This window comes from Homarus americanus, unplaced genomic scaffold (assembly GCF_018991925.1).
Source record: "Homarus americanus isolate GMGI-L3 unplaced genomic scaffold, GMGI_Hamer_2.0 scaffold2539, whole genome shotgun sequence".
Classification (NCBI taxonomy): Eukaryota; Metazoa; Arthropoda; class Malacostraca; order Decapoda; family Nephropidae; genus Homarus; species Homarus americanus.
In genome coordinates, this window is record NW_024725489.1 from 2,665,247 (window position 1) to 2,687,303 (window position 22,057).

At 36.5% G+C, this 22,057-nt stretch overlaps 1 protein-coding gene across 3 annotated transcripts in view; it reads left to right on the forward strand.

Annotated features, from left to right (window-relative positions):
- LOC121864978 overlaps positions 1-21,563 on the forward strand; it is a 56,751-nt gene extending 35,188 nt beyond the window's left edge. For all 3 annotated transcript variants that reach the window (XM_042364217.1, XM_042364214.1, XM_042364215.1), the window contains one exon: positions 20,321-21,563. In XM_042364217.1, the coding sequence (XP_042220151.1) occupies positions 20,321-21,048 (728 nt within the window). In that variant the 3' untranslated portion in view covers positions 21,049-21,563. The remainder of the gene's footprint in view (positions 1-20,320) is intronic.
- The last annotated feature ends 494 nt before the right edge of the window (positions 21,564-22,057 follow it).

Consider the following 22,057-nt stretch of genomic DNA (forward strand, 5'->3'; position numbering starts at 1 on the left):
TGTGTACTAGGTGAAGCATGTGGCCCAAGGCTACTAAAACTTCATCTTGGTTTGTTTTGGTCAAGGTATTTCAGGAAAGTTTTGTGTCATGTTATGCTGTATATCCTGCCTTTTGTGGGTGTTGTGTTCACTTGTAGTATACTGTGTCACTTTTGCTTATGTTAATGGTAACTATCGGTGGAGTATATGGAGCACATTGGAATTGCTCAGAGAATTTGATCCCTTGCAAATAGAAAATGGGTCATTCAGTAATCAGTTTTAAGTTGTCTTCATGGTGATTTCTCCTTGTTCCTCAGTGCAGTCTACTCCCCCATCCACCTCTCCACAGTGGCCTAATTTAAATCTGAAGTTTGTTCCAAGGTAATGCACCCCTTAGGAGGGAACCTGGTGTATTTTACTGCTCTTATGGAGTTCATAAATTGTTGGTTAATTAATCCTTGAAATATAACTCTCTTGGCTTCATCATTTGTTAATGCATAATATTACAAGATACAGTCGACCCTCGTTAATTCGGACTAATGGGGGGGGAAGGGTGTCCGTTTTAGCCGATTGTCCGAATTAACCGATTTAGGGGTTAATATTGCATTATATTTTAAAGTCATTGTTTTCGTCACGATTTTATCCCACTTTCCACTGTAATACGTATGTAATTTCATCAAAAATATTACATTTCCGTGAATGTATTATATCAAGCACAGTATGAATAGAATTTCATTGTAATATAACAGTATTTTAACCGAAAACTATTAAAAAAATGAATAACATCTCAAGAACATCGGAAGCTTAGGTAAAGTCTTTTGTTTTCGTCATGTATTTTATCCTATTTTACATTGAAATACATCACGTTTCAGCAAAACTACTACAGGTTGTACCTCTCTAGTCCGGCATTCTGTGGTCCGGAAACTCCCGTGGTCCGGAACGATTTTAGTTTGTCCAATAGGTAGATAGGCAGTTTTTTTACTTATCTGAATTATTATTATTATTACAGGAGTATTAAATTTTTGCCCCTCAGGCCCCAATGTGGGTCAGTGACCTATGCCCGGGTGGGCTAATCCCCTTAAAAAAAAAAAAAAGCCGCGGGAAATTAAGGTTTGTTTACATCCGGCAGTTCGGCTGCTCTCTCTCTCTGCTTGTCTATACAGAGTACAACATTTAACCCTTCAATATATATATGAGCAGTAAATAAGTGTTGCTTTCATATTATTGTGTAGAGTAATGACGATATATTTTCACATGTGCGCACTTACATACGAGCAGTCTCACTTTTTTTTTACCATTAATGGTTAGCTACTTATATTGTTCCATTTATTAACATTATATAACATTACAGGTACTTCAAGCAACCATATTCATTTTTTACATTAATTTTACTACAGCTAAACTCAGGGTCTTATTTTCTTCAGTTTTATATGTAGAACCAATCAGTCACTGGTTTCGTAAGCTTTAACATAAACAATGCCGGCAGCCGTCTCGTCTCCTCTAATATTCCACATATTATTAATAAATTGTATTGTTAATTTTGCACACACGTACATTGATTCAATAAAAACAAATTCAGAAACATTAATTAAAATATATATGAACAGTAAATAAGTGTTGCTTTCATATTCTTATGTAAAGTAATGACGATATGTTTTCACGTGTGCGCATGCGCACTTACATATGCGATCTCTCTTTTTCTTTACCATTATCGTTAGCTACTTCTATTGTTCCATTTATTAACATTAAATAACATTACTTAAAACAACCATATTAATTTTACTACAGCTACAACCAAGGTCTTATTTTCTTCAGTTTTATATGTAGAACCAGTCAGTCGCTGGTTTTGTAATCAACGAAAACAATGCTGTGTCATTTCCTCATGTGTTTTAATATTCTACGTATTATTAATGAATTGTATTGCTCATTTTGCACACATAAACATTAATTCAATAAAAAAGACATTCAGTAATAAACAATAATGAATCTTTCGTACATAAGAGAAATGACGCTGTTTATACGATTATGCACGTCGTCTGCACGTTGGCGGGCCGTTCAAACCTCGTCGAAATTCAAGTTTCCGCCGTCAAAATTTTTATTTATTTATTTTTTTGTGTTCCAATAAAATACATTAAGAATTAAAAACTCGCGAAATTTGAGAAGCTACTATACGACATTTAACCCTTCAATATGTCTTCAAAGAGACCATGACACAGAGAAAGTGGTGCTAGTGCTTCCAGGCATAAGCACAAGTCATTATCTCTCCAGGAAAAGGGTGAATTTCCATGGTCCGGCACCGGTCAGGTCCCGAGGTTGCCGGACTAGAGAGGTACAACCTGTATTTATTTCCGAGAATATATTCATTCAGGCGCAGTTTAGGTAAAATATACGTGTGATGTAACAGTTTTTTAACTGAAAACGATTCGAAAAACACGTACCCTCTAGCCCTGTTCAAGGAGAGGACCGGGAGAAGCTGTTTGGTGCTGCAGACGATGACAAGGAAAATGATTTGGATGGATTTTAATGAATATTCAGAAATATGGTATCGTAGTATTTATTCAAGTCAATTAGGATAGAATATTATTGTAATACAAGAGTTTTTTAACTAGCACCATTCGAAAAGCGATTACGGTAACATCTTTTGAACGAAAGAAAGCGAGAGTCATTGTTTTCGTCACGATTTTATCCCTTTTTCCACTGTAATACGTACGTCATTTCAGCAAAAATATTACATTTCCGTGAATGCATTATATCAAGCACAGTATGAATAGAATACCATTGTAATATAACAGTATTTTAACCAAAAACTATTAAAAAAACGAGTAACTTCTCTTGAACATCGGAAGGTTAAGGTAAAATCTTTTGTTTTCGTCATGTATTTTATCCTATTTTACATTAAAATACATCACGTTTCAGCAAAACTACTATTTATTTCCGAGAATTTATTCATTCAGGCACAGTTTAGGCAAAATATACATGTGATGTAACAGTTTTTTAACTGAAAACGATTCGAAAAACACGTGTACCATGTAGCTGATACTCAACAGCTGGTGATGCGTCATGCGTCGTTGTAAACAATAGGAGGTTGAAGTAGATTACCGGGTATTATATTAAGTGTGAAATATCGAAAAGGTTTTTATTACCGGTATTTTTTGTAGATCAATGAGAACTGTGATACAGTATATGATATGATAAGTTGGTCTGTGCTAAGAACTTCAACATTGATTACTGAAAACACGTTGTAAGGTAATTTAGCCTATTGTAAGTTGGTGAGCTTCATTTGCTGAAGGAACTGCACAACTTTTCATTACTAATTGGTACATATTTTACGTTTCCATTGTTTACTGGCAGTAAATGGTAAATATTTTTCATGTCTGAAGCTAAAAGTTGCATCCCCCCCCACTAGTGGTGGTGATGTTACATTTAGTGGTGGTGATGTTACATTTAACCAAAAGGACGCTGGTGTTTTATCCCAGCAGTGGGTGGACCAGCATTTTAGCTTAAGGTCCGCGTAGGTAATATTCCTACAAATCTAAAAAAATAAATAAATAAATAAATAAAAAATAAATAAAAAAAAAAAGTTCAGATTTTGTCCGAATTATCCAAAATCCGGATTAAAGGGGTCCGAATTAACAAGGGTCGACTGTACTTTGATTATTTTATTGATGAATTACAGTAGGAAGCATTTGTTTCACACAGTTAGGCCCCTAAACCCTCAGTGATAATGTACAATGCAGTAGTTGTGCTCAAAAATATCAATGGTTATATGGGAAATATTTGTATGGTTGAAGAGTTGTCTGTTTACCTGCTCTATTTTTAGTTTTTACTTTTGGTTTGTGGTAGCTGTAAGTACTGTAGTCAGACAACAGAATGTTTATATGACTACAACACTAAAAACTGTAACAATAGAGAGATATTTTCAGACAGTGTTTGCTAATGATGCCCACAGGCATTACACCTGACTGGTGATGAAGCCATGGTGTTCTGTTCCTGGTGCAGATACTGTCATGGCACTTCTTGTAGCATAAATGTGTTTCCAATGTCGTCTTCATATTAACATTATTGCAAATATTTATAGAATATATTTGGCAAATAATAAAAAAAAACTTATCAGCTTTTTGTCTTAACACTGCATTGTAGTACAGTACAGTCAGCGCTTGGCCACAAATTATGAATATTTGATGGCGAAGTTTAAAAAAGATGTACAGGTAGTAATAGTGGTGTAACCATGAATTTGTATTTTGCGAATTATCAAGACTTCTCTCTACAGTATTTTGTATTTTCCCTCAGTACGGGGTACTGTACTAACACGCTGTGACACACAGCGACCGTCTATCTTTCCCAGTTTTAAGTCTTTACTATAAGTGTTTTATGTACATTGGACCATTGAAGTGATGTTTATATGTATTATATTTTCTTTGAGTTTTTACTTTTTAATCTAAGCTTTTTATTCTATATAATGTACAGTAATATAAGTATTTTAAAGTGCACTACATAATGTATAGTTTCAAGCTTTTCGTGCCATACTCACATGATCTCTCTTTAGTTTACAAGCACCTTAATACAGTAACATCAAAGGGAACATTAAAAAACAATTATCAACAACTAATAATATAGAAGAGAAGGGAGTTTCTTAACTATAATAATACAGTAAAGCCTCGAATAACGACAATAATGTGTATTCCAATATTGCAGTGTAAGGTGAATCATCGTATCGCGAATCATTAATTACCATTCATATAAAGCAATGATAATGAGATGCGTTCCCAAGTGTGACCTTTTCATATCTTTTGTGTGGCTTTTTACCCTCTTTCCCCCAAAACAATACAATTAATGAAAAGTGCAAACTATATTCTTTAAATAATGTTTCTGAATGCACCTTATACAATATAAATGAATAATAATATGGTCACACATGAGGAGATGGGATGCCATTGTTTTTGTTTGTGTTTACAGCCGAGAGACCAGGACGATAGTTCTACACGAGAAAATGAAGAAAATATGACCCTGGTTGTACCTGTAGTAAACTTAATGTAAAAACATGAATATATATGTTTTAAGTAATGTTATTTATTGTTAATACATGGAACAATAGAAGTAGCTAACCACTAATGGCAAAGAAAAAAAAAAGGGATGGATTGGGAATGCCAACATAAACGTGCACATTTAAGGATACCGCGTCATTTTTCTTTTTAAGAATATGTACAAAAGATTCATTATTGTTTATTACTGAATATGTATTTGATTGAATTAATCTTTATAGATGCGAAATGAACAATACAGTCCATTAATATTACGTAGAATATTAAAACACACAAGAGGATAAGAGACGGCATTGTTGTCAGTGTTTACACCCATAATGTCAGTTATCCACCTGAAACTGAAGAAAATAAGACCCTGGTTGTTGTAGTAAAATTAATGTAAAAAATATGCATGTTTTTAATTAATGTTATTTAATGTACAGTAGAAGTAACCACTGATATTAAAGAAAAAGTGGGACTGATAGTGGAATGCCAATGTATATTTGCACACTCAAGGAAACATAGTCATTTATCTTAAGAATATGTACAAAAGAATCATTATTGTTTATAACTGAATATGTATTTGATTGAATTAATGTTTATATATGTGAAATGAACAATGCAATTCATTAATAATACGTTGAATATTAAAACACACACGAGGAGACAAGACGGCGTTGTTTTCGTGAGTGACGATGGTTCTACATAAAAAACTGAAGAAAATAAAACCCTGGTTATAGCTGTAGTGAACTTGATTTAAAAAAATTTAATACCTGTATGTATGTTTTAAGTAATGTTATTTAATGTTAATAAATGGAACACTAGAAGTAGCTAACCACTAATGGTAAAGAAATGAAGCTAGACGATTGGGAACGCCAACATATGAACATTAAGTGCGTACATGTGAAAACATGTCGTCATTTCTCTACAAATGAATATGAAAGCAATACTTATTTACTGTTCATGTATGTTTTAAATAATATTTATGAATGTAAAACAAAAATTCTACTCACCAATGGTGGTAAAGTCTAAAACATAAGGACAGCCAATGAATATTGTACGAGTTTTTACTCAGATGACGAAGTCATCAGGTTCAACTCTGGCTGAAGTTGTAGCTTTCCATAAAGCTATTGCTGTAACTGTTACTGAACCTGAAGTTGATGGTTTAGGCCTTCGAATAATAAAGCTCTCGAAAGAACCTTGCACAGCTTCTTTCTTTTCTCATTGTACATCTTTATGTAGAGGTCATTTGCATTTATTTAAATTTTAATGCTTTGTTCTGTTAATGGATCCACTTCAGAAATTATTTTCATTGCTTGCTCCATATAATATCCATAGACCTCTCGCCTTTTTCATATCGTTTTAACACATCTAGTTTCTCGGCTAAGCTTATACACTTTCTATTAGCTTTTGAAACAACACTACCATCACTTGCTCATGTTGAATAGGGATGCAAAAATGCTGTAAGAAACCTGAGAAAGTTTTTCTCCTGCTCCTGTTCAGATGTGTGAAAACAAAAGGCCCGCCAAGCTCCGGCTGTTGTTTACTGGCGATGCGCATTACCACTCATTAGCCAGGCAGCTTCTTTGCGCAAGGTGCTCTTCATTTTTTATACAGTATTTTTTTATTTATAATACTTATCGGGATTTAGTTATTATTTATAGGAAAATGTAATTCTATTTTATTTTTATTGTATTTTGGTCGTAAATACGACTGAAATAAGGAAGTAAATTGAATTGGGTCCTAAATTAACTAGGGTCGTAAATATGAAAAGTTGTTGGTCGAACCGTTGTTATCGGAGGCTTTACTGTATTGTGTTCTATTACATTGAAATTGCCACCAGCACAAAAATCCCACATCATATATTTTTATCGGTTACATTAAAGAATTTCATAAATATTAATGAAACTGGTTGACCTCTTGTGTGTGATCTTTCAGTACTGTATGTGTTCTTTCAATTTTTATTTTTTACTACAGTATTATAATAACAAAAGTATAATTTTCAGAATGAATGTCTGTTAGGATACAAGTCATTGGGGAGTGTCATACAGTTTGCCTAAAATACATTATATATATATATATATATATATATATATATATATATATATATATATATATATATATATATATATATATATATATATATATATATATATATATATATATATATATATATATATATATACATATATATATATATATATATATATATATATACAGTCAACCCTCACTTTACGCGGTTAATGTAACCCACAGGGTACCGTGGAAAGTGAGAAATGCGTAAAGTGAATAACATAACATATGGGATTAAATGAAATAGAGACCAGCTGACCCCCAAACTCCACTTTTTCCAACACAATACCTATGTTCTAGTAAAAATAACATCTTAATTTTATGATGGTACATGCACACAATTAATACTTAAGAGAAATAGAGAAATACAGTCGCCAAGTTAATGTCCATTCAAATAATGGACTCAACTCCCTCCCCCTCTTCTCACACTACACTCGCTGGCTCTTCCCTCTCTGAGAAATTTTGGGGGGAAAACCAGGTATAGTAATAAATAATACCTCAAACTAAAGTTAGGATAATATAATTGACATTGCTGGATTCCTTGTAAGACCAGGAATATTTTGAATACAAATGTCATATATTTTGCACAAAAGATAACATATTTACTCAGAGTAAACATTATATCTAAAATTTGTATGTCTAATGCAAAATCTATGATGTTTATATTCAAAATGATCATCAAATTGTAAGAACTCCAGCAATGTAAATTATATTCTGGCCGGGTAATTTGTATGAATTTTATGAGCTAAAACAAATATCTTCAGTTAATAAAAAAAAAATATTCTTCACGACACTATCTGTCAATCAAAGTACCCCACCTTGCCTCCCCCCTCTTCCAACCCAGATGGTCGGTCCGTCCCAACCCTCCCCCCCCACCCCCCACCAACCTCCCTTCAAGAGAAAGGTTGGGTGAAAAAACTAGATTTTAACATTTAGTATTAAATAATACCTCAGATTAAAGTTAGGATAATATAATTGACATTGCTGGATTCCTTGTAAGACCAGGAATATTTTGAATATAAATGTCATATATTTTGCACAAAAGATAACATATTTACTCAGAGTAAACATTATATCTAAAATTTGTATGTCTAATGCAAAATATATGATGATTTTATATTCAAAATGATCATCAAATTGTAAGAATTCCAGCAATGTAAATTATATTCTGGCCGGGTAATTTGTATGAATTTTATGAGCTAAAACAAATATCTTCAGTTAATAAAAAGAAAATTATTCTTCACACTGTGGTGCCAGGGGGTCGGTCGCCGGTCCCTCCCTCCCTCCCTCCCTCCCTCCCTCCCTACCAGATGAATGTGTGGGAATACCAGACTGTTTACCTTTTTAGTAATAAATAATAAATCAGATTAAAGTTAGGATAATATAATTGACATTGCTGGATTCCTTGTAAGACCAGGAATATTTTGAATATAAATGTCATATATTTTGCACAAAAGATAACATATTTACTCAGAGTAAACATTATATCTAAAATTTGAATGTCTAATGCAAAATCTATGATGTTTATATTCAAAATGATCATCAAATTGTAAGAATTCCAGCAATATAAATTATATTCTGGCCGGATAATTTGTATGAATTTAATGAGCTAAATAAAAAAAATTATACTGTACTTCACCCGTGTAAAGGGGTACACCCACCACGGAATGTGGGCATCCTGGGTTCTGGCAGGGCACCGTGGAAACGCGGAATGTGGGACCGCATAAAGTGAGGGTTGAGTGTGTGTGTGTGTGTATATATATATATATATATATATATATATATATATATATATATATATATCATGTAAATCCACAATGAAAACGTGGATAAGATAAATCTTGATAAAATCACACGGGAAAATGGAAACAACGGAGCACCTTAGCTTTCGTCTTTATTCAAGACATCTTCAGAAGACAAAGCTAAGGTACGTTGTTTCCATTTTCCCGTGTGATTTTATATATATATATAATATATATATATATATATATATATATATATATATATATATATATATATATATATATATATATATATATATATATATATATATATATATATATATATATATATATATTACCTGTACAAACAAAATGAACAACTGTACTGTATTATACACTTAAGTGGCCTTTCCATACAACACTCAGTCATCAGACCTAGCTGGTGATGACACTGTGGAGTACATAATATTCTTCATCTTGCTGTTTAGCTAGACACTTCATATTAGAATTATCACATATTTATAAGATGCATAAATTAAACTACTGTACTAGAAACTAAAAAAAAAATATGTATGGAATAAGAATGTACTCAGCTGTTGTCCACCTAAATGGAACAGCTTATGAGAACTTAATTCTTAAAGAAAATATACAATTATAATTATGTCCTACTTACCTTATGTAATTTTATTCTTATGTAACATTAATTAGAAATAAAGATATTTTGGTGAACAAACATTTTCAACCCTAGAAATAAAGCACAATAAACCCTTAGATATGCAGTATATCTGTTAGTCTCACCATTAGCACCCCTGAAAAAATATACAAAAAAAAAAAAAAAAAAGATGCATGGCTGTTGTAGACAGCAGGCGATGCCATATTTTGAAGGTCCTACTCCCTTTGCTAGATATTATCTTCCTCAGCTGGGTCCTTTTGCGACTCCTTACTCTCTGGGTTTGTGGACCCACACATGTAGAAATGTCTAGTGAGCACCAAAGATCTTTTACAGTACTGAGAACTCGAGATGCATTTATAATAATGTACTGAACATTCCTGTACAGTACTTTCATGCAAGGTTATGTTTTGGCTGTATAATATAGCAATGGTTGCCGACCTCTGTAGGCTAATTGCAACATTTCTTTGCTTGTTACTCTTTATTGTTAGACATTAGAAGCAGGAAATGGAATTAGAATCAGAATTTAGTCCTGTTTAGTATTAATTAGACTAAGACTAAAAAGATCAAGTGGATTAAAGAAAAATAGCACACAGCTGGTGGTTTGCCTAAACACATTAAAAACCAGTAATGTTATCAAACCATTCAAAGCTAAACTAAAAATAATATACAGAGCTTATGAAGACACAGCAAGAGGAGAGAGTAAATTGTCTATATTACTTATCACAGAATGTTGTAGTGTTAAAGAGATCCTTTAGCTTCAGAGAATTTAAGAACAATGTAATAATTTATTTGTTTTATTTTAACACATTTTTACATGTGTTTATGTATATACAGTATACTGTATTATTGCTGGTAAGTAACCAAGCCTAAACAAAGGATCCTACTGTTATTAAACATCTGGTGGCATTGTTGGCTGTCCTTGGCCAAATTGCCATTGTTTGTGTACCTACATGGTACATTCTATACCTGCACTGTCTATATGCATGCTAAATTGTATACCTGTTTTATCTGTATACTGTACATGCTTAATCAGTTTAAGCTTGAGTGAAAGTTTTGCTGAATAGATAGCTTTATGTCGATCTAAGTACATTGAAAAGTTGTTCTACTTACCAGCTTTGTGGATGAACCTTGTGGTCTCATTCAGCAAACTGTAACTGTGATGTGTCTTGGGAATTTTAAATGTTCAGTTCACTGGTGAACATTTATTAAATTGAATTTCAATATAAGGATCAGTACATAGTACATTATTTTTACTAAGAATTTTTTTTATTTTGCCAGACCAATGTCAAATGAGTTTGAGTGTATGAAAGTAAAGGGAAATGGCCAGGTGATGTGCAAGTGTCCTTTTCATAAGGTAAGCATGAAACATGAATAATGACACAAACCAAATTAACTAAATCCTTTACAACATAACTCTAGAATATTGTTCATTAAGGTCTTGCTTAAAAAGCAAGATGCATTTTTGAAAAAGTGCTTGTAAGATAAATTCTCACAATCTATTTTCCCATAGGATTCCATTTTAAAGGTTAGGATGTGTTCTAGCCCCAAATATTTTGACACAAAACCCCATGGTAAATTTACATGCCTTCTAGCCAAAGAATTTCAACCTTACAATCAGTCACTGGTGTGGTATGTGTGCATGATTGCCATAACAAATGGCAAGAATCCCTCCCTCCCTCAAACGGTCATATTTTCGGTCCTAACTTTGCCAGACATAAGCATTTCACTCTCCACAAACAGAAGGAAGTGTGTTGGGTTGTGAGTCCAGTATTTATGGTACTGTCTGGCTGTTTGCCAGTCTTTGAGACATATGTTTTTGTGTAAAAGAATGCATTTAAGTGTACAGGGGGCCCCCAAAATTCACAGGGCTTAGGTTTTCAAAATGGCCGCAAATCGCCAAATCCGCGAATAACATTTGAGGATGGGGGGTGTGGGGGGGGTTACACTTTTACTTGTGTACAAAGAAATGTATATTCCCTTTATGTGTTTGCTCTTGGGCAATTATTTCTTTTACCTGTAGTATTGTATGTGTGTGTGTGTGTCGACACACACACAAATAAATAATAATTGGAAAATCATCTCACAAATAATCAGAAACACATTCATTAAAAATGTGAGAGTATACCCTCAAGTCCGTGCTCTATTGCAGTACTTTATTAATAGAGCACTGACTTGAGGGTAGACTCTCATTTTTAATAAATTTGTTTCTGATTTTTTGTGAGAGGATTTTCCAATTGTTATATATTTGTATGTGTTTTGTGTGTACACACACACACACACACACACACACACACACACACACACACACACACATATTTACAATACAGGCAAAGGAAATTACTGTCTTTAGAATGAATGGCTCCCTGTCCCAGCGGCGAAAATGCCGGCAACTTTAAAACTACCCGCAGACATTCTTGGGTACATCCAGGGTGTCATCCGCGATTAACCGAGAACCACGAAGTAAAAATCCGCGAACTTGGGAAGCATACTGTACTGAACAGAATTGTCTGTTTAAGTGTGGATGTATGTAGTATTGTATTTGTGTTTGAAAGATTGTGTGTAAGTGTGGAAATTATTTGGTATATAGTATATATATATGCCTAAGAGTACTGTAGTAATTTGTAAATGTTGCCTTGGCAACTGGCCAATGGGACCGTTATAGCACCTTCATATAGGTGGATGGTGGGTTTCTGTATTAGTTCATTGTTAAATGGGCTTGTTATTGATATTGAAACAGTTTATTTAACCAGAAGAACAGAGTTGATTAAAAGAAAATCAAAATATGAACATGGCTGAGCCAGTTTAGAGCCTGAGCTCTCTTGTAGGCACCTGATATATACTGTACATTTATCTCAAGGAAGTATTATGTAACATTTAGTATCATCTGGAATAGTACACATCCTTGACCACCGACGGGTCAAGACGCACCTGGCGTTGCTCAGCAGCAGCCACGTCAACTATTATGTTGGCCCATACTAACTCCCTCCCCTGAACCCTCCTTCCCACCGGAATATCAACAAGTTCTCGCCAGAAGTTACTATTTCATTTGGGAAAGGAATGGAACCATTGTTGAATAGTGGTGAACAGTGCTTAAGTCAGTGAAAAACAACTCGGCAGTTACAGTTGAGTCTTGCCCAAACTAACCTTCACACAGTGAGGTCCCAGGTACCCAGTGATAATTCCCCTGAGACTCCACGATAGAGAGGCCTGGGATCACACCTCACTCACTTGAGCGAGTGAAGTCCTGTGACAACAGACCACGTGGTGTCCCCACAATGCTACGACACCACGTAGTGAATGAGTTGCTACAGCATCATGTGAAGTTCCTCATAACACCATCTGTGAGGGAATTACTATGCCATGTGATGCCCCTCATAACACCATCTGTGAGAGAATTATTACACCACATCAGGCCCCTCATACACCATCTGTGAGGGAATTACTACACCACATCAGGCCCCTCATAACACCATCTGTGAGGGAACTACTACATCATCAGGCCCCTCATACATCATCTGTGAGGGAACTACTACATCATCAGGCCCCTCATAACACCATCTGTGAGGGAATTACTACATCATCAGGCCCCTCATACACCATCTGTGAGGGAACTACTACATCATCAGGCCTCTCATAACACCATCTGTGAGGGAATTACTACACCACGTCAAGCCCCTCATAACACCATCTGTGAGGAAACTAGTACTCCACGTGATGCCCCTCATAACGCCATCTGTGAGGGAGTTACTACACTACGTGTCTGCTGTTCAACACCTCAGCTCACATGATATACGTGTGTAAACATTAATCTGTATGTTCACTGTATGTTCCTTCACCTTTCTCTAATGAAGGCTTTTGTTAAACCACCAATGTACGTAATAAGTCATTTATGTCCAATGTATATTTTCAGCCTTCGGGCTGCAGAACTTTTTCAATAAACCGTTTATTATTATTATTATTATTATTATTATTATTATTATTATTATAAGAACATATCAGAATGTTACCACAGTTATCACTGATATTTATTTATTTCATTTTATTTTTATTTTATTTTTTTTACATTTATATTATAAGTACGGTATATACATAATTTACAGTTAAATTGAAAACATAAATATGATAAGGGAGGGAAGCAGTACAACATGGGTTGTATTAAGGTGGGACAAGAGGACAGAGCTCTCAGGATTATGTCTAGTTGGCAAATATATTTTTTTCAATGTTAATTTCTCATCTATCTACATGATAATTTCTGATAAAACGGTTTTGTTCTCATGGCTTTCTCTGTAATTTATATAATCCATGATTCACTTGCATAAATATGTAAATTGGTATTTGATTATTACTAATGTACCCTGTATTATGAATACCGGATACAGAAATATCTCCGTTAGTTGGAATCCCTCAAACCTGGAACTCTCCAATAGCTTCAATTCAAATTTTCTCAGAAAATCATTCCCACAGACGGAATTTTCCAGAAAATTCTGGCTTTGGGAACAATTTTCTGAGGGGCACATTTTCCAGAATATTCCGGGGATGGGGGAGCTTTTTTCTGGGTTTGAGAGATGGAAATCGAGTGTATTTTCCAGAAATTCTGAGACAATTTCAGGGATGGGGGATATTTTTCCGGGTTTGAAAGTTGATGTAATGGGCAATTTTGGAACGTCTGAGAAAAATTTTCTGTTGCCCGAAAAATTCTGGGGATGAGGGATTTTTTTTTTTTTTTTTTCCTGCTTTGAGAGCTGCCTCATTATCCAGATCTCTCATTACCAGAAGTGCTCTGCACCAATTGTTTTGGCTAACAGAAATATCACTAATTAGTTTGATGAGCATAGGTGGCCATCGGATGATTTCACCGGGTTTGGACAAGTCAGCTACAGTATTTCTAGTAAATCACTTTAATCCTGGTTAATTAGTTCATAAATAAACTGAGATTGTGTTACAGTTGTACGTATTATAACTGTTAATTTTATGAAAGAACATTGATTTGTCTAAGTAAAGTATAAACTTATTAATTTGAGTGACAATGTGTCTAGTAACATCATTTTTGGCAGGCGTTTAGGAGAGAGCTGTTGTTCCTCAAGTTAGCTAGAACTGCTTACACCACCATTATGACTAGACCTACAGAAAAGGAAGAACGACTTAGTATATTTATAATACAGTATGTTAAATTCAGAAGAATCAGCATACAGTACTGTAGTTCAACTAAACGCTGGCTGAAGCCTCAAGAGAACTTCATTAAAGATTCATAATCCCTTCTTCCAGCAGTCAACTAAGTATCTAGCAGTCTGTAGGAGAAAGGCAGATTTTGTAGGAATGGGATGAGGAGGACCTGAGCCTCCATTACTAAATTTCAGCTCAGTTTAATTAATGTCGGTCTTGTGTTTAAAATTTAAACAGTAAGAGTAATTTGGTGTGTGCACACTGCTTTATAATAATAATAATGTTTATTGAAAATATTGTGACCAAAGGTTGAAAATACACTGTGAACAAAAATGAATCAGTATATATAGTGATAATGGGGGATGAGTTGTTTAACACCAGTTTTCTGGACAAAAAGGAGATATGGAGTGAACATAATGTTATCTATGAATCTGATTTGCTGTTGTGGATAATAACATGTGGTTGTAGCACCTCCCTATAGTGGTGTTGTGGATGATAACATGTGGTTGTAGCACCTCCCTATAGTGGTGTTGTGGATGATAACATGTGGTTGTAGCACCTCCCTCTAGTGGTGTTGTGAATGATAACATGTGGTTGTAGCACCTCCCTCTAGTTGTGTTGTGGATGATAACATGTGGTTGTAGCACCTCCCTCTAGTTGTGTTGTGGATGATAACATGTGGTTGTAGCACCTCCCTCTAGTTGTGTTGTGGATGATAACATGTGGTTGTAGTACCTCCCTATAGTGGTGTTGTGGATGATAACATGTGGTTGTAGCACCTCCCTCTAGTTGTGTTGTGGATGATAACATGTGGTTGTAGCACCTCCCTCTAGTGGTGTTGTGGATGATAACATGTGGTTGTAGCACCTCCCTCTAGTGGTGTTGTGGATGATAACATGTGGTTGTGGTACCTCCCTCTAGTGGTGTTGTGGATGATAACATGTGGTTGTAGCACCTCCCTCTAGTGGTGTTGTGATGATAACATGTGGTTGTAGCACCTCCCTCTAGTGGTGTTGTGGATGATAACATGTGGTTTGTAGTACCTCCCTCTAGTTGTGTTGTGGATGATAACATGTGGTTGTAGCACCTCCCTCTAGTGGTGTTGTGGATGATAACATGTAGTTTAGTAGTACCTCCCTCTGAGTAGTGTTGTGGATGATAACATGTGGTTATGCTTTTACTCCTCTAGTGGTGTTGTGGATGATAACATGTGGTTGCGTACCTCCTCTAGTGAATTGTTGTTGATGATAACATGTGGTTGTAGCACCTCCCTCTGAGTAATTGTTGTGGATGATAACATGTGGTTGTAGTACCCTCCCTCTGGTTGTGTTGTGGATGATAACATGTGGTTGTAGCACCTCCCTCTAGTGGTGTTGTGGATGATAACATGTGGTTGTAGTACCTCCCTATAGTGGTGTTGTGGATGATAACATGTGGTTGTAGTACCTCCCTCTAGTGGTGTTGTTGATGATAACATGTGGTTGTAGCACCTCCCTCTAGTTGTGTTGTGGATGATAACATGTGGTTGTAGCACCTCCCTATAGTGGTGTTGTGAATGATAACATGTGGTTGTAGTACCTCCCTCTAGTGGTGTTGTGGATGATAACATGTGGTTGTAGCACCTCCCTCTAGTGGTGTTGTGGATGATAACATATCGGTTGTAATATCCATCTAGTGGGTATTTGTGGATGATAACATGTGGTTGTAGCACCTCCCTCTAGTGGTGTTGTAGATGATAACATGTGGTTTGTAGTACCTCCCTCTAGTGGTGTTGTTGATAATAACATGTGGTTGCTTAGCACACTCCCTCTAGTGGTGTTGTGGATGATAACATGTGGTTATGGCACCTCCCCTCTAGTGGTGTTGGATGATAACATGTGGTTGTAGCACCTCCCTCTAGTGGTGTTGTGGATGATAACTGTGTGGTTATGGCACTTCTCCCTCTAGTGGTGTTGTGGATGATAACATGTGGTTGTAGCACCTCCCTCTAGTGGTGTTGTGGATGATAACATGTGGTTGTAGCACCTCCCTCTAGTTGTGTTGTTGATGATAACATGTGGTTGTAGCACCTCCCTCTAGTGGTGTTGTGGATGATAACATGTGGTTGTAGTACCTCCCTCTAGTGGTGTTGTGGATGATAACATGTGGTTGTAGTACTTCTCTCTAGTGGTGTTGTGGATGATAACATGTGGTTGTAGTACCTCCCTCTAGTGGTGTTGTGGATGATAACATGTGGTTGTAGCACCTCCCTCTAGTGGTGTTGTGGATGATAACATGTGGTTGTAGTACCTCCCTCTAGTTGTGTTGTGGATGATAACATGTGGTTGTAGCACCTCCCTCTAGTGGTGTTGTGGATGATAACATGTGGTTGTAGTACTTCTCTCTAGTTGTGTTGTGGATGATAACATGTGGTTGTAGTACCTCCCTCTAGTGGTGGTGTGGATGATAACATGTGGTTGTAGTACTTCTCTCTAGTGGTGTTGTGGATGATAACATGTGGTTGTAGTACCTCCCTCTAGTTGTGTTGTGGATGATAACATGTGGTTGTAGCACCTCCCTCTAGTGGTGTTGTGGGTGATAACATGTGGTTGTAGCACCTCCCTCTAGTGGTGTTGTGGATGATAACATGTGGTTGTAGCACCTCCCTCTAGTGGTGTTGTGGATGATAACATGTGGTTGTAGCACCTCCCTCTAGTGGTGTTGTGGATGATAACATGTGGTTGTAGCACCTCCCTCTAGTGGTGTTGTGGATGATAACATGTGGTTGTAGCACCTCCCTCTAGTGGTGTTGTGGATGATAACATGTGGTTGTAGCACCTCCCTCTAGTGGTGTTGTGGATGATAACATGTGGTTGTAGCACCTCCCTCTAGTGGTGTTGTGGATGATAACATGTGGTTGTAGCACCTCCCTCTAGTGGTGTTGTGGATGATAACATGTGGTTGTAGTACTCCCCTCTAGTTGTGTTGTGGATGATAACATGTGGTTGTAGTACCTCCCTCTAGTTGTGTTGTGGATGATAACATGTAGTTTGGCAGCACCTCCCACTCCTAGTTGTGTTGTGGATGATAACATGTGGTTGTAGTACCTCCCTCTAGTTGTTGTGTTGTGGATGATAAGCATGTGGTTGTGGTACTCCCTCCTAGTGGTGTTGTGGATGATAACACATGTGGTTGCTTAGCACCTCCCTCTGAATTTGTGTTGTGGATGATAACATGTAGTTTGTAGTACCTCCCTCTAGTTGTGTTGTGGATGATAACATGTAAGTTGTAGTACCTCCCTCTAGTGGTGTTGTGGATGATAACATGTGGTTGTAGCACCTCCCTCTAGTGGTGTTGTGGATGATAACATGTGGTTGTAGTACCTCCCTCTAGTGGTGTTGTGGATGATAACATGTGGTTGTAGCACCTCCCTCTAGTGGTGTTGTGGATGATAACATGTGGTTGTAGTACTTCCCTCTAGTTGTGTTGTGGATGATAACATGTGGTTGTAGTACCTCCCTCTAGTGGTGTTGTGGATGATAACATGTGGTTGTAGTACCTCCCTCTAGTGGTGTTGTGGATGATAACATGTGGTTGTAGTACATGTCACCTCCCTCTAGTGGTGTTGTGGATGATAACATGTGGTTGTAGTACCTCCCTCTAGTGGTGTTGTGGATGATAACATGTGGTTGTAGTACCTCCCTCTAGTGGTGTTGTGGATGATAACATGTGGTTGTAGTACTTCTCTCTAGTGGTGTTGTGGATGATAACATGTGGTTGTAGCACCTCCCTCTAGTGGTGTTGTGGATGATAACATGTGGTTGTAGTACTTCTCTCTAGTTGTGTTGTGGATGATAACATGTGGTTGTAGTACTTCTCTCTAGTTGTGTTGTGGATGATAACATGTGGTTGTAGTACTTCTCTCTAGTTGTGTTGTGGATGATAACATGTGGTTGTAGTACTTCTCTCTAGTTGTGTTGTGGATGATAACATGTGGTTGTAGTACTTCTCTCTAGTTGTGTTGTGGATGATAACATGTGGTTGTAGTACTTCTCTCTAGTTGTGTTGTGGATGATAACATGTGGTTGTAGTACTTCTCTCTAGTTGTGTTGTGGATGATAACATGTGATTGTAGTACTTCTCTCTAGTTGTGTTGTGGATGATAACATGTGGTTGTAGTACTTTTCTCTGGAGTGGTGTTGTGGATGATAACATGTGGTTGTAGTACTTCTCTCTAGTTGTGTTGTGGATGATAACATGTGGTTTTAGTACTTCTCTCTGGAGTGGTGTGGATGATAACATGTGGTTGTTGTACTTTTCTCTGGAGTGGTGTTGTGGATGATAACATGTGGTTGTAGTACTTCTCTCTGGAGTGGGAAAGGTAAACATTGACTATGATTATTAGGCAGAGTGTTTCCACGGACCACTTGACTGTTTTGGCACCATATTTGTTCCTTTTCAAATTGAAATTGTCATTTTGCATTATTTGTGTTTTCCTGTTGGCAATTTGGTGGTACTGTATATCTCAAGAGGAGTATAGTTGAGGAGAGGGACGCAGATGGGAGAGGGTTTACTCGGTGACCTTGAGCACCTTCGTGGCATGGTAATGCAATAGCAAGTACATTACTGTATACAGTATTTGTTTCTGTATGTAGATGTAGCTGTAGCAAGTGGCAGCGGTGGTGGAAGAGATGAAAAGATACTTTATACTGTGCACTGAAAGTTGTTCAAGTTCTACTTGGTTCCTGACGGTTCAATGAGACAGTCTTCACAGATGCAATTTACTGGGAGAGGTCTGTACAGTGGTGCAGCAAGAAACAATCTGTCTCACAGGGTAACACATATGATCACGAAACCTCGTGCTATGTCTTATAACTACTCAGACATCCAACTTCATTCACACCGCTAGGTGACAGCACTCATTCACATATCAATCACGCCACTAGAGGACAGCACTCATGCACACATCTCATACGCACCACGCAGTGATTCACTCGCTCAGCTCGTTCGCATTGCATAAACACCACACATAGGTTACACTATAATATCCTATTAATTGTTAATGTACATAAACAGTGTACAGTAGTCATAAAGATAGTGTTAACATGAATGATATGGGGAATGTTAGTCAAAGTTTTTAAAATATCACTTTATTTTGCACATTAGACCTCCTTCACCCATTTTTATGCTTATTTAGGTGTCTTAGATCTTCATATGACTAAATATTGAGGTACAAAATTCACTGGCTAAGGAGACAAACATGACCAGAATTTTCTACTTCCGTTAGTGGAGCAAAAGTTTTAAATTGGCAGGAAGCTTGAGTTGAAATTTGAAATCCCATTTATTCGTGGTGGAATTCTTCACAAGTGAAACAACGTTTCAAACCAACTCTTTACTTAGCACCCCACTGGCCCTTCAAGACAACTGTCTAATCTTGGTTCAAATTCAGAATAAGTACTGTAATCATTTCTAATAATTAAGAAAACATTTGAATGAATAAATTACATACTACAGAAACCATAACACACTTGTGAGCACTGGTAGGCAAGGGTCTGTTCCTTGTAGATCATTTGTTCACCTCTGCCATAGAATGTGATTTCTTCCCTCGGTCTTTGTTTAGAGACCTGTGATATTTGGAACTTGTGAACTTCTTTTTATCAAATGAAGAGTACAGTATCTGTAGTGGTGCAACCAATTTCTCTTTTTTGTAGGTAACTTGGAGTGCATAACTGGGGACATTACTGACTCTACATACAGGAACTCCCACATAGCATTGGCGCAGATACTCAACTGCGTGGCTGTGAAGCCTCACGGACTCTCTCAGATATTAGCAACAAAATATCCTTACTGCAACTCCTACAAAAGTCGTCGTGCAATAGGCACTCGTAATTGTGCCATACTTGAAGATCGACCACGACCTGGAAATATTAAGATCTGCCGTCCAGATTCTGCATCATCAGGACCTTTGGTGGTTAATATTTTTGGCCAGTTTTATATGGGGAAGGCAAGGAATCAGAACTTACTTTCTAAGAGGCTTATAAATCAGTTACAGTATAGTTTAAGTACCGATCCTAACTTGTTTAAACAAAAAGAAAGCTTACAGTCTGATCAACACCTGTTGGCAGGCATTAAGGAAGACACATATCCAAACAGAGTTGATTGGTTTAATGAAGGCCTCAAACAGTTGGTAGAAAAGATCCCTTTTGAAAAAATCACTCAAGTAGTGTTTCCTTATAGAATTGGCTGTGGGTTGGCAGGTGGAAATTGGGAAAGAGATTACTTTCCAGCTGTTAAACGGTTTGCCAACCAAGTCAGCATCTATGATATAAAGGTAAAAATTGTTCAAAAAATTGAAGTTCAAAACTCAGATAATGAATTAGCTGTCATTGAAACAGTCAAGAAAACTATAACGCTCCAAAAATATTACAGTAGAAATTGAGAGATGTTAACTATTTTCACCATCTAACAACACTTTTTTTTTTACAACTTTCAACAGTTCTTCAATCATCCTTTATTCTGTTCCTCATTTAATATACTGAACTGCACTTTACTGTACATATTCATTATGATTCAAGTGTTAAAAGTGTTGCATTGTAATGAAATTGCACTTGCCACTAGGACCTCAATCATTTGTTCCAGCAAGCTTTTCCTCAACCCCTCTGGCTTCATTTTGAAAATGGTCACCCTGATCAGATTTCCATCTCATGATGATCCTGTAGTGTCTAAACTTGATAGAGAGTTACCATATTGTAAAATCTCAATAATCTAATATAATTGGCATGGAGGGGGGCCAATACCAAAAATTAAAATTTGTGGAATGATTAACAAGAGTTTCCCGAGCACAGAAATAAAAGCATTTGAGGTTGCCTGTGTCGTGAGGAAAGCAGTGACTTCTTTGGTCAGAATAACTGAATGTATTACTGAATAAACTTTTCCTTTGACTGAAGTCTTGCAGTAAAATTGTTTAAACTTTAACCGTACTCAACAATGACACTTGCCATAGTGATGAAGTATGGAGCACTATATAGTACTTTACTTAGCATAGAAAAGGTATTACAATATACTTGAACAGTTTGGAGTACTGTACTGTACTCTGACTTGACCACCTGTAAACAGAGCAATGAAGCAGTGAATGTGTGGCAACAAATCTATTTCACATTATTTAAAGAAATAAGATTGTTTGAAACTAAAACACAAAAATAATGACCACAAGGTGATGACATTCAAGGTGTTGGAGAAAATGGGAGTTCAAAGTAGTTTCAAATAGCAAGGTCAGAGCCTAATGGGAAGCATGCCTTGGTTCAGCCCATCCCGAAGAAGGGTGACCATTCTAATCCCTCTAACTATCACCCCATTGCCCTAACTTCATCCCTCTCTAAGATTTTTGAAACTACCTTGAACTCCCATTTACTCCATCACCTTGAACGCCATTCGCTTTTGTCGGATCA